The sequence below is a fragment of the Xenopus tropicalis genome, chromosome 3 (genome assembly GCF_000004195.4).
Source record: "Xenopus tropicalis strain Nigerian chromosome 3, UCB_Xtro_10.0, whole genome shotgun sequence".
Taxonomy (NCBI): domain Eukaryota; kingdom Metazoa; phylum Chordata; class Amphibia; order Anura; family Pipidae; genus Xenopus; species Xenopus tropicalis.
The window spans coordinates 90428588-90441598 of record NC_030679.2 but is presented as its reverse complement, the minus strand read 5'-3'; the positions used below and the strand labels follow the sequence as shown (position 1 = coordinate 90441598).

Genomic DNA, 13011 nt, shown 5'->3' with positions numbered 1-13011 from the left:
ATATATTGTTCTTTCTTGCTGTATGTATGGTTTAAAAAGGAGTTGAGTCTTGAGAGGGGGTTGTGTGCTGTGACTCCTAATGGCAAATGGACTGCCTTGATCCCAACCCATTGATGTTCTGTTTAAAAAGTGGCAGAATTGCAAGCTTTGAGTTAGTTAGTACTATGAACACGGAGGAATATCATGTAAACATCTAATCATTGTAAACATGTAAACTTTTTATGTACCTCATTTTAATGAATGTAGTCCAGGCCTCCCAACTGTCCCTATTTTTGCAGGACAGTCCCTCCTTTAACAGCTCAGCCCACAGTCCCAGATTGTTACTGAAAAGTCCCTCTTTCCCCTTGATCTCCTGCACTGAGTTAAAAAAACAAACTTAATTAAAAAGTAGCTTTTGGCAGAGAGCCCAGAAATCTTAACAAGCTTCACCTGCACTTAGATCCATTGTTTCTCAGACTTAATTAAATAAGTGGGCTTTTGGCAGAGAGCCCAGAAAGTTAACAAGCCACACCTGCACTGAGATACAATTGTAACTAATAAGCTAAACAGGTCTCTTGAGGGAATTGAGACTTGCAGCTTAAAGGTCAATTTCACCTTCATTAGCAAAACTGTAGTAATATATATAACAAGACCCCAAATCCCCAGAAATGTGTTCAAACTTTTACTAACCTGCCAAATTTAGTAAAATAGGAGTGGTATTTAGAAGGTATGGTCGCAAAAATGGGTGTAGTCAAAAATATTTTGCCATGCTTCGTGCGGCATTTCTTTTTTTCCCATTTTCCATTTTTCAAATGTTGGGAGGTTTGGTAGTCATGTTTATAAAAGCTGTTTTAGTACGCTATAGACTGCACACTATGAGGCAGGAAGTCTATGTGCATAGACGGTCACAGTCATGAACAAAGACTTGTCTAAAAAAAACTTTACTCCTTATCAGATAACCAAACCTTTGCTCACATTCGATATGTGGCAGCAATCAATAACTCCACAACCTGGACTGCTTTCAATTTACTTGGATGGTAAATGATACTGGGTGAGCGGCAACAGCTTCACTGTCATCACAGATCACAACTAACCCCTTGTGCCAAAGCCCTTAGTGTTACTAGAAAATAAATCTGCTCAATGATTTTTTTGCTACATATATTTATGTGCCAGTGTGTGCAAATGTTGCATTACAATGGCCTCATTCAACACTAACTCAATGAATGAGGCGTTTTATTAGCCTACTTTTTGCCTATTATAATCTTAAGAAATAGATATGTTTATTATTTACTAAACAGGGCAAAGACAAAAGTAAAGGTTTCACTTACCAGTTTGCTGTAGTTATCAAATTTCCAGTAGATTATTGTAAAACTCACATTTAAAACACTGATTGTTGATTGCAAAATGAAGAAACCTTGTGCACCATAAAAAAACACTTTATTGCATTCATTTTTAAAAATGCAATTTCTTAACAAAAAAACTCTAATTATAAAGTAGCTTGCATGTTAAAAGTCCCTCCCATTTACTTTAAGCGAAGCTCACCAGTTTTGTTTCAAATTTGCAGTAATTTTTAATCAATAAATCTCAAAATTTTGAGTTTGGTAAACATTTAAAATATGTAAATTGACTTTTTTGCAGCATTTTTTTTAATCACTAAAGCCTTTAACTTCCTTAACATTTGGTCCTGGAGTATTTGCTTAATTTGCTTCCCCTTAAATGGCAGTAAGAAACCAGCTGTCTAAAGGCTTTTATTTTATTAATAAAGGGATGCAGCAGGGCTGCCCATTGTCCCCTCTGATATTGTCCTTGGAGATCTTTAGTACAGCAAAAAAAAAAAAAGACAAGAATTATAATATAAGCCTCTATGCAGACAATTTGCAGCTGACACTTTGCCATCCCCTCATTAGCCTGCTAGACTCTAGTAAATGTATAGGACCTGTTATCCAGAATGCTCGGGACCCGGGGTTTTCTGAATAAGGGGTCTTCTGCAATTTGGATCTCTGTAGCTTAAAGGAGAAAGAAAGGTAAAAACTAAGTAAGCTTTATCGAAAAAGTCTATGTAAATACAGCCATAAGCACTTACAGAAACGCTGCACTGACTTCTCTGTCAAATCATTTTGTGTCTGTAATTCCTGTGTCAGAGACACGCCGCTCTCTGCTCTCTCCTGCTCCCCCTCCCTCAAGAATGCTAAGAACTCACCCCCCCCTTAGGAATGTGGATCTAAATCAATAAGCAAGAAGCTGACTCATAGTCTTATTAACTGAGCATGTACACTCGGTCTCGGTGCAGGAGTGAGGCATTATGGGAAATTTCTTTACACGGCTCAGCGTTTTTTCTTCCTGTTTGGCGTCTGATCATCTGAACGGGAGAACTATGGAGAGACTTAAGGGCACTATTGAGAGAACTGAAGGTATGCCTGCAGCTTGAGATTAACTCTTTATTAGTCTTTCCTTCTCCTTTAAGTCCACTAAAAAATAAACATTTATTAAACCAAATAGGATTGTTTTATATCATATATATATATATATATATAGTCCAAATTGAATCGGCACTCACCGCTCCAAAGGCATTCGCCGGGTGCTAACCAAGGGATAAACAGCAGATTTGTAGAAAGCACTCACAGCATAGGTAGAGTAAAAATTTTCTTTGTGTTTATTTAGATCATCGCATCATCATCATCATTTAGATCATCAGATGCGATGATCTAAATAAACACAAAGAAAATTTTTACTCTACCTATGCTGTGAGTGCTTTCTACAAATCTGCTATATATATATATATATATATATATATATATAGGATTAATTAATATCTTAGTTTGACTCAAGTAAAAGGTACTGTTTTATTATAACAGAGAAAAAGAAAATCATTGTCAAAAATAATAATAATTTGTTTGAAATGGAGTCTATGGAAGATGATGCTTTATGGATAAAGGCTTCCAGATAACAGATCCCATACCTGTAATTGCTTACTAAAGCGTAATCAGTTCTTTGGTATTACAGTTAACCATCACACTGTTGAGGCCAAGAAATAGCCCTGTGTAGCACTAGCCTTAGTGGACATAATAGCCAGATTTATGAACAAATGGACTCATTGGAATCATAATTTCCCAGTTATTTACGTTTTTTGTAGCCCCTGTAAGATTCCCTTAGCTAAGTAAGCTTTTGTTTCTATTTCTCCTTTTCCTTTCCTTTAAAAAGAAAGTTTTAGTGAATCTCTAGGTGGCACACATCCATTGTTGCAGTTCATGGCACCCTTTTGAGTATTACCAGTGTAGCAATGATAACTGATGCCGTGTTTTCTCATGATGTCACCCAGTGGCATATTTATCAACTCTTGAATTTCAATGGAAAAAATGAAACTGTTTAAAAAAAAAAACCAAAAAAAACCCCCATTTTTCAACTCATTTTTTTATCCATGGGCACTAGCATGTTTATTTTTTTTAAATAACATGGACAGAATAATTGTGGTCACTTTGTGTTACGGGAAAAAAGTCATGCATAAAAGAAAATAACATTGCTATTTTCATTTTCAATGAGACTGAAAATCTTGAATATATTAATAACCTGTGTTATAAATTAAAGCTAACAGGAAAAAGTTCTCTCATTAGGAATTTAGACCTCAGACTGGATATTCATTATACACAGGGTCCCTTAAGCTAATGCCACACGGGGCGTATTCTCAGCAAACGTTTTCCGAAAACGCTTGCTGAGAATACGCCCCGCTACTGTAAATTCGACCCACCTAGTGCCTGCACCGAAATGAATGGCATACGCTCAGGTGCAGGCACACGTAGCCGATATCTGCCCAAAAACATGAGACTTCACATTTTTGGCAGATATCGGCTACATGTGCCTGCATCCAAGCTTATTCAATTCATTCGAATGCAGGCACAGGTAGGGGCATTTTTGAGCGTATGGAGCATATTTTCAGCAAGCGTTTTTCGGCTTGCCAAAAATACGCTCCATACACTCCGTGTGGCATTAGCCTTACACTGGCTTGGACTTGACACTCTCCCTTCACAAAGACAGTGTTCAGCCAAAGAGATACGAGGGCTCATTAATGAACGCAATCTCAATTGTGACAGCTAAAATGGGTGCAAAATTGAGCCTGCATTGATGCCATTTATAAACAGTACCTGTACTTGCATCAAGTAACACTCCTTCCACTTGTGACTGCTTGAGCGGAATAAAAATACGCTCACCCAACCTGCTTGGATGAACAGTGTACATTGACATGTTGTGGAAAACAAACATGGAAAATTACATCAGATAAGTACACTTTTCTCTATGAGTTTATAAATGGTGTTCATCAACAGACAGGTGTAAATTTATATACAAAGAGTAATCAACCTCCAGGTAAACAATCCAGTTGAATTTCCAGGCAAAATATCGCCTGATCATGGCCCAATGCTCTGTTATGCTGCAACTAAACTCCATGATCTGCCCCTGTTACAAATATGGTAGACTGACATCTCTGTATACAGAAAACGAATTAGAGCAACATTTCTTCTGTAGAATATTCCCAGGCAGTGTTCCAGTTTAGCTGGTATTGTTCTGGTCCAGCCAGTAAAACTAGAACTTGATGCCATTGTTAACAATAGAAAAACAGATTGGAAGTGTAGTGATTTTTTCCAGCAAAATGTATAGAGAGAGGCAATCCTGCCCTCCTTGGTAATGTATTTGGCGTGTGGAACTATTAAGTTTAACACAACACAAACTTAAATAAATCAGTAATGCAGGATTATTGCTATCACCATTACTTTTATTATCAACAAATAATTTTGGAGCACTGAGTTATTCTGCAACACTGTATAATTTTCACCAGTTCGCCCATCTATGTCATTTACCTCTATTCAGTTTTCTCTGTAATTTGCCCTCATCTCTGCTATTTTATCCCTGTATGGCAATCTTCGATATGTTCACCCTAGTAGAGCAATCTCTGTCATGTTCCCCCAGTATATCTACCTCCGCTATGTTCCTTCAGTGCATCACACCTACCGATGTGTCATAGATGGTGCTAATAAGGAGACATTGCCTAATTTGTCTCACTTTTTTTTTTTTTTTAAAAGGTTTTTATTTTCATTTTCATTACAAACACAACATAAAAAGCACGTTCATATATACAATATATAGTGTCATGACCATATAGAGAGTATGCGATAACAAGGACAGGTAGGTACAGTCAGCATTGCCTGAGCTAGTTACAGAAGATCACAGACTTAGGGAAGACTGTTATATTAAGACATCATGGGGTTATACCCTGAGGTTCTCGCCAGAGTGTGTGTCTAACCAGGGTGACCATACACTCTCAAACTTATTTGGGCAGCCCCTAGCCAGGTATGTTAGCTTGATGAGTGGGAGTCTAGAGTGGACCAGTTGTATCCACTGGTGGAGGTCAGGGGGGTGGGGGCTCATCCACTTCATTGCAATCACCTTTTTAACATAAAAATACAGTGATCTAAGTAGCGTTCTAGTTTTATTCAGAGGGTAATTTGTCTCACTTTTTAATTGTGCAGTGTTTTAATGTCCTTTAATACACTGGGTGAGGGCAGAGGAACTCTTTTCTGTCCTTGAGTTATAGTGCAGCCATCTCCCCCCAATTCAGCAATTTCAGGTAATTACGAAGTACAAAAATTCTCTGCTATTGCCCACCCTCCCACCTGAACAGAGTTGCTGCTCTGTCAAGAGTTATAAGCATATTTACAGTAAGCATACATTAATGCAAATACTCAATTTTACTGCTCTACCAGCTTGCCTCCCTACATAAAAGTGGTCTTCTATCCTGTATCATGTAAAAGATACCTACTGTATCATGTAAATGTTGGGAATTGGAAAAATTGGAATTTATCACCCCCTTCAGTTAATACACCATTTTAGGTTATATCTTCAGGTTCATAGCAACTTTTGCTTCTATGCTTGCCAAAGTCTACCCCTAACAATTAGAATAGTTGTTTTATAGTGAACTATATGGTTTATATAAAAGTGTTGTATGTTCACAAAGGTGGACAGTGACAGCTGTTATAGAATACCAGAGGAGGATAGATTAGCAGTGGGCCATTTAAATTATCAACTTACAATATAAAGGAGGGTTTAATGTCTTACATGCAATTAAAAATGCTGTACCCACAAATGTCACAAAAGTGAGCGAATGCCAGGGTCAGACTGGACCGGAGGGATACCAGGAAAACACTTGGTGGGCCCCGCCAACCCAGACCTGTTTCCTGCCATAAACTGAGAGTGATTTCCCACCCAATGAGCACAGCCACAAAGAGGAAGAGAGGAAGGTAGGAGGCCCCTGTGGTTTTTTAGCCTCGGTAGGAGCTACATTTTTTTTTTAGCCCTAGTGGGCCCCATATACCCCAGTCCAACACTGGAGAATGTTTATATCCAAACAGGGTAATGTAAAAATGTATAGTTTGCCCACACCTTGTATCCCTTAGGGTTCTTACACACCAAGGTTTACTCCTGTATTCCCCTGCTCTACAACTTTAATGCATTCCAACACAGGAGAAGCAGCCCTGTATTCCCTTTCTAATCGTACTCACTTTGACACAGACTAGTGCCGAATACAGGCACATATAAACATATTGCCAACCCCTACTGAATTTCCTGAGTTTCCTTCTACTAGTATCCAATAGCATCTGATGAGTCACGTAGCATTATCTGATCTTTTTTTGTAAGTAAAAATCTGGTTCTGAGTTACAGAACTGAAGCACATTTTACAATTTCCAAAATGCTCATTATGCATTGAGAACACCTTATGCAAAAAGAACCACATTTTGGTGACCATTTAGGTGAGTAAGTTTTTCCTGCACTGTTGCTGTTATACCATGCAGTTTGGTTTAGGTTTGGTGCTAACCCTACTTTGTACTTACAAGTGGACTACATGTGAATTAAAAGCTATTTTCACAAAATACGCAATTCCTCTGTTAAGGAACTGCAGTGCCAAGCTTGGAAATGCCCCGACATCAGTGTTTTGGTGAGGCCATGCTATTTTTCTCTTCACCCCAAGAACAGCGCATCTTGTACACAGTCATTGGAAAGATAAAAAGAAACCCTGATTGTGCAAAAGATTCACTTCATTAAAGGGATAATGTCATGATTTTTATGGTATCCTTTTTATTTCTAAATTACACTGTTTACATATTAAATAATTCACTCTACCATTTAACACTGCATTCTTGAACCAACAAATGTATTTTTTTGGTAGTAATATTGATGTGAAATTTGCCCGTCTGAGCTTTCAGAAAGAGCCAGCGCTACACATTAAAACTGCTTTCAGGTAACCTGTTTCTTCTACTCCCATGTAACCGGAGTCCAAGCTGGACTTGGATTTCTTACTTTTGAGTGCTATTCTGATATCTACTGGGTGCTGCCCATTGTTCTGCTGATCAGCTGCTGAGAGGGGGGTGATATCACTCCAACTTGCAGCTCTGCAGTAAAGTGTGACTGAAGTTTATCAGAGCACAGGTCACATGGTTGTGGCACCCTGGGAAATGAATAATGTGGCTAACTCCATGTGAACATTTTTAAATTAAATATAAAAACAATTTGTAATCTTACAATGACAGGGTTCAATGAAAGCAGATCTATCACTGAATGCAATATACAATGACTGTAATGACCAGTGCTTGAACTGGGGTGGAAAAAGTGGAGGGATGCTAGGTGTGCCAAAATAAGCCACACCCACTGTTATAATAAGCCTTAACCACCAGCACTTTCTGGCTTCACCCACTTTAAATAATAAGCAGAGAGCAAGTGCTGCAAAACAGAACTCAGTTTAACTGCACCACGACTCCAACAGTCAAGTAGAATGCTAGTGGCAATAAAAATAAAACTTAACTTTTTATAATAAAAAAAAGTGTTAAATCAACACCAAGATGTATGCTGAAAGTAAATGGCAAACTAAAAATGAGAGTAACTTAGGCCATTTAGTAAGAGACTGGGAGCTTTAGTGCCTATAAGGTGCCATGTATAGAGGGCACGTATAACTACGGGCATAAAAAGGGGTACGAAGGACCTCTGACTGTATACAAGACTACCCAATTGCACCCTTGTGTGCTTATAGCCCAAGCAACCCTTAACTGAAAAAAACATGCAGTTTAAACAGACAAATCGAAATTGCCAAAAAGAAAATGCACGTAATGAGCAAGTGGGGAGATGCATTATGCAAACAACATGGCTGCCAGCACCGGGTGCTCCATCCTAGCAATGGTTGGGGCTATATTTTTAAAAACAATTGATTTCCCCAACCATTACCCACACCTTTGGTAGTGTAAACAATTAGAGTGCGACAAGTGCACTTTAGATGGAAATAGTGCATAAGACTTTTCTTTGCTGCCAATTCAGCTTCTATAAGGAAAGCCCCCTGCCTGCAGAAGTGGCAAGAAGCAAAACAAAAACTCTGGTATCACAATAAAAAAGTTCTGGGATTTACAACCATTGCATTCCCCCTGAGGGGATGCTACAGTATGTTACAGAAATAAAGAACTGTAGGGATGGCATCCCTCCCCAATTCCAGCACTGGTAATAACTGCTAAAGTGTTAGCTGCAGGGAATCCAGTAAATATACTAGTGCCTCCTCCTCCTTATAGATGGTAGCACCATTCCACAGTTACATGAGCAGACCCACTCCCCTAACACTGGTACAAGCTCAGGCATCAGACATGGCTTCTGTATAGTTCAGCACACCACAGCAACAGTGTCTCCTGTACCCAGTAATAGTGCATATGACTGTATTATATATCTGTATTATTTACAATCATCAGCACATTAAACAGGTTTGCAGACGTTGTACTGTAGTAAGATATTGCTGATCTATATAGAAATATTGAGAAGGTAACAGTAAATGGGATAGAGAAATACAGTTATGACAGCCTTTCAGTCAGATTCCTCTTCAGCTACAAGCAGCTCATCCTGGGATCATTTGTTCAGAAAATCACCGAGGCTGCCGGGTAAGGCTTCCAGATACGTCTATTGTCACACAACAAGCACCCTCTCGTCTCTGCTGCAGGGAAATCACCTGTGACTGCTGAAGAGGCCGTCTCTAACACAAGTCACATGGTTAGAATAGTGGGTTATGGGATATGAAGTCTGAATGCTTAGTGGGCGGGTCTCAAACTAATTCACTTATATCTTTACAGTGACATAAACAGCTATAACTATAGCCTGGTTACTAGAGAAGCAGATTTTCTGAAGGCTACAAAACATAGTCACTCTTCTCCACAAACATTTCCTTTAGAATTACTGGCATACGTTTTAACAGTAAGCTAGTTTTCCGAGAGCTCCCCCAGCCCAGCTCAGTCCCGTCCCACTGACAGTAAAATACTGCTACACAAATGCTTGTTTAGGTTCTCTCCCCTTCGTTCCGTACACTCAAACTCCCATAATTCCCCTTCCTGATGACATCGGCAATACACCCTCCTGGTAACATGGCTCCGCCCCTATGCTTGAGTCAGTTAGCTGCTGAAGGAAGAATGGCTGCTGCTGGGAACTCAATTACTATAGTAAGCTCCAGGTGCTCTCTTTCTATCTGTCTGTCTCTCTGTCTGTAACTCTCTTCTCTCTATTTGTCCCCAATTCATGCTGAGGGAGAGGAGAATGCTAAAGAGAGCTGCTGTGAATGTAAAGGTTCATTTTGCTGGGGCAGATTAGGGAGTGGAAACCTGCAGTGTGGGATAATAAAAATATGTTTATTTAACTGAGGGGTTAACCGTGTCTGATAGGTGCAGTTTTGGGATAAACTAAGTTTTCTATATCTGCATGAATATTTGTATTCCACTTTTGTAACAAGACTGCCATGAATACCTAAAAAATAAAAACAATACATATAGTGAAATATATGAAAAATTGATTTTATTAAATGAGCAGAGTACAGCTGATTCTGAATGCCCCATGTCTCCCGAGTGTTCCAACATCAAATATGTATAGTTTTATGATAATTCCTGATTTGCACAGGTCAAAACCCCACAGCAGTGCAATACTGAATTTCTTTAAAGCATGCCAGAAATTGGCATACATTGGACTATAATGTGAAAAACATTCAACTAAATTAAATAGGGGCAAATGTCTTTCTACTTCAGAAAAGAGGCTAAACCAATAAGATGTAGTAGAACAGTCCAAAGCCAAACCAAAAGATTTAGTAGAAAAGGGGATGTGTCAGACATCCCACAGATCTAAATTGGGCTAGATAGTGCAGAGTGTTGTAGTACAATTAAATATTAAATACCAGGTGGATTTTTAGAAAGTCTTATTGTACACATATGTATGCAGTGTGTAAAAGGACAACAAAACCCTAATTCACAGAGGAGTGTCAAATTGTTAGGCACACCCCAGTTACTCTGAGCACTAACCTGCTTCTTCTCCAGGTGAGAGCTTCTGTTCTTACAGAGAGACTGGCACTGATATGCAGCTTTAGTTAGTTTAGCTTAAATATCTATGGAAATGTTTTATTAACACACGTGTGATGGATGCAAAAATACTCGCTTTTATTGTGTAGAGTTCGGTCTCTCTGTCTGTCACTGCCCCACGTACATCAGCCAGGGCGCGTTCCAATAAATAACATTACCAATAGTGACTGGAGGAAAGGCCATTCTGACCACCTTAAAATACCCATATACTAATAACCTTACAGAATTGAAAGGACTGTGTTAGGAATGTGTATTTAAAAGAAAGATGGACAGGGACATGGTAAATATGGAATATGGTAAAACAAACAGTGATGAGGTACAAGGTGATACAAGAGTGTGTAGGTGCATTGTGGAGATAGCACATTGATTAAATGTGGCTGTAAATGTCAGGAGGATCTGCTTTGTGATGGCTGGATCAGTAATGTGGATTTTATTGCTACTGACTTGTAAATTCAGTTTGTTGCTTTTGTTGTGCAACGTTGCTAGGATTAACTAGAGAAAAGTGCATTTTGGGTAATGTAGTTTGTTGCTAATGCCTGGGGACTGTGTGGTAGAAATGTTTCAACGTTGTCAGCAGTTACTTAGTTACTCTCAATGAAGTCTGTGTGTTAATCACTTGGATATATATATATATATAAATATGCTTGGCCCACAGGTGTAGGTCTGGTGCAGGCCGTAGGTGTTTTTTTTTTTTTTTGATTATGCCATAAAGGTGCATTATTTGATTAATGTTTCTATGGGCTTCACTCCATGCCCACGCAAGCCCTTAGGAAGTTGGGACCACAGAATTCACACATCAAGATTTGTGGATAGGCTATTGTTTAAGTGAGAGTCCCACATACTAAATACTTATGTCTGTAAATGTAGAATGTAGATCACAAGGCAGTTTTTACGCTAGGATAGACAAATGCTTAAAGGAGTATTTAATGTCATATTATATAAAATTTATATAAATATTTATATTTAAGGCTCAGCATGCCTATAATAGTAATGACTTGGCTCCCCATCAAGAATTTTTTTTTAAGTGTCCGTGATACGCACATGCTCAGTGTGCTCTGAGCAGCTGTTGAGAATCTAAGCTGTCATGTACTAATAATCTGAATTAGTTACTAAATAACCTTATATTGGGACATTTATATTCTATATCTAATGTATTTTGTGGGTTGGGCCCTAAAGTGACCACAGCTAAGAACAGGGGCGTTTTTGGCCCCTCCAATGCCGCCCCCGTTGCTTACCTTTACAGCACCGGAGGACACTAGCTAGCTTTTTGCCGCCCCTGGTAACTTTAGGGGTGCTGCCACCTAAGGTGCGTTTCTCAACTCGCCTCATGGTAGCAGCGCCCCTGGCTCAGAGCATGTGCAGTAAATTTACAGAAAAACAGATGGGGAGCTACTGGGGCATCTTTGGAGGCATAGATCTTCATTGCTAAAGTACTGTGGCTGCCTCAGGATGGTATAGATGCCCAAAACATAATGTGCTGCATTTCTGCCTTACTTCTTTGGTTAAGCTTTATTTCTGCTTTAATGCTTTATGATTATGCTGAAAACTCTTAGGCAAATCAGCCAGGATGTATGTGTCTCTAATGAGTCATTGCAGCATGGTTTTCTGACCTGTAGGTAGAGTAGTTAGCCTGTAGATTGTGTACCATATTTTCTATGTGTTCTTACTGCTTGGTCAGTATTTCTGAATAACATTGCTCTGGAGGTACTTTTAATTAAATATTCTTGAGTACATTTGTGGAAGAATCAAATATCACAAATGCGAAAGGTTCCCCTGGTTGACCATGCAGTGTGGCTGGCAGGCAACAGCTTCAAACCTTTGACTGGAAATGTGATTTTAGAATCATATTGACTTTACAACTGTTTTATATTTGATTTTTAAAATGCTAAGAGCAAATTCAAAGGTTTCTCAAATTATATAAGTATATAAAAAATTTGAAGTCTTGAGGGGATTGTGAGCTACCAGTATTTGTTTTGCCAGATGTGTTTTAATGTAGTTTGATACATTCCTGGATTCTTGTCCATACTTTTATTTTTTTTTTTTAATGAGTCACCAGGCATATTCTGTTGCTGCATACAAGAGAGGAGGCAGAGAGAGAACCATGTTTCTGTAAAACTATTAGGGCTGCGACTAATGGCCCTGGTATATACACTACGTACAGCTACCAAAATCCAAGTTAACCTCTAAAGCTAATTTATTAAGCCAGTACAAAGTGCAAAATTGGCACAAATTGCAACATTCTTTGGTACAATAGCAGGCATCCGCAAAATTGCAAGTACTACTTGACCATGGTTTACTAATGCAGGTTCAAATTAGTGTGCTTTTAAGTAAAACAATCACATACTATTGTGGCAGTTTTTCTTGTACAGGTATGGGATCCCTTATCCGGAAATCCGTTATCCGAATTTCTTAAAGGCCATTGCCCATAGACTACATTATAAGCAAATAATTATAATTTTTATAAATGATTTCGTTTTTCTCTGTAATAATAATACAATACCTTGTACTTGATCCCAATTAAGATATAATTAGCCCTTATTGGAGGCAAAACAAGCCTCTTGGGTTTATTCAATATTTAAATGATGTTTAGCAGATTTACGTTATGGCGATCCAAATTACG

At 38.6% G+C, this 13011-nt stretch overlaps 2 protein-coding genes across 4 annotated transcripts in view; one reads left to right on the top strand and one right to left on the bottom strand.

Moving 5' to 3' along the window:
• pstpip1 (proline-serine-threonine phosphatase interacting protein 1) overlaps positions 1-328 on the bottom strand; it is a 49187-nt gene extending 48859 nt beyond the window's left edge. Inside the window, exon 1 of one of the 2 annotated variants that reach the window (XM_018092383.2) lies at positions 228-328. The gene's annotated coding sequence lies outside the window, so the exon portion shown is untranslated. The remainder of the gene's footprint in view (positions 1-227) is intronic. The other variant, XM_031899116.1, reaches the window with a different exon arrangement.
• Positions 329-9347: 9019 nt separating this feature from the next.
• scaper (S-phase cyclin A-associated protein in the ER) overlaps positions 9348-13011 on the top strand; it is a 157332-nt gene continuing 153668 nt past the window's right edge. Inside the window, exon 1 of one of the 2 annotated variants that reach the window (XM_004915978.4) lies at positions 9348-9488. In XM_004915978.4, the coding sequence (XP_004916035.1) occupies positions 9384-9488 (105 nt within the window). In that variant the 5' untranslated portion in view covers positions 9348-9383. The remainder of the gene's footprint in view (positions 9489-13011) is intronic. The other variant, XM_012966882.3, reaches the window with a different exon arrangement.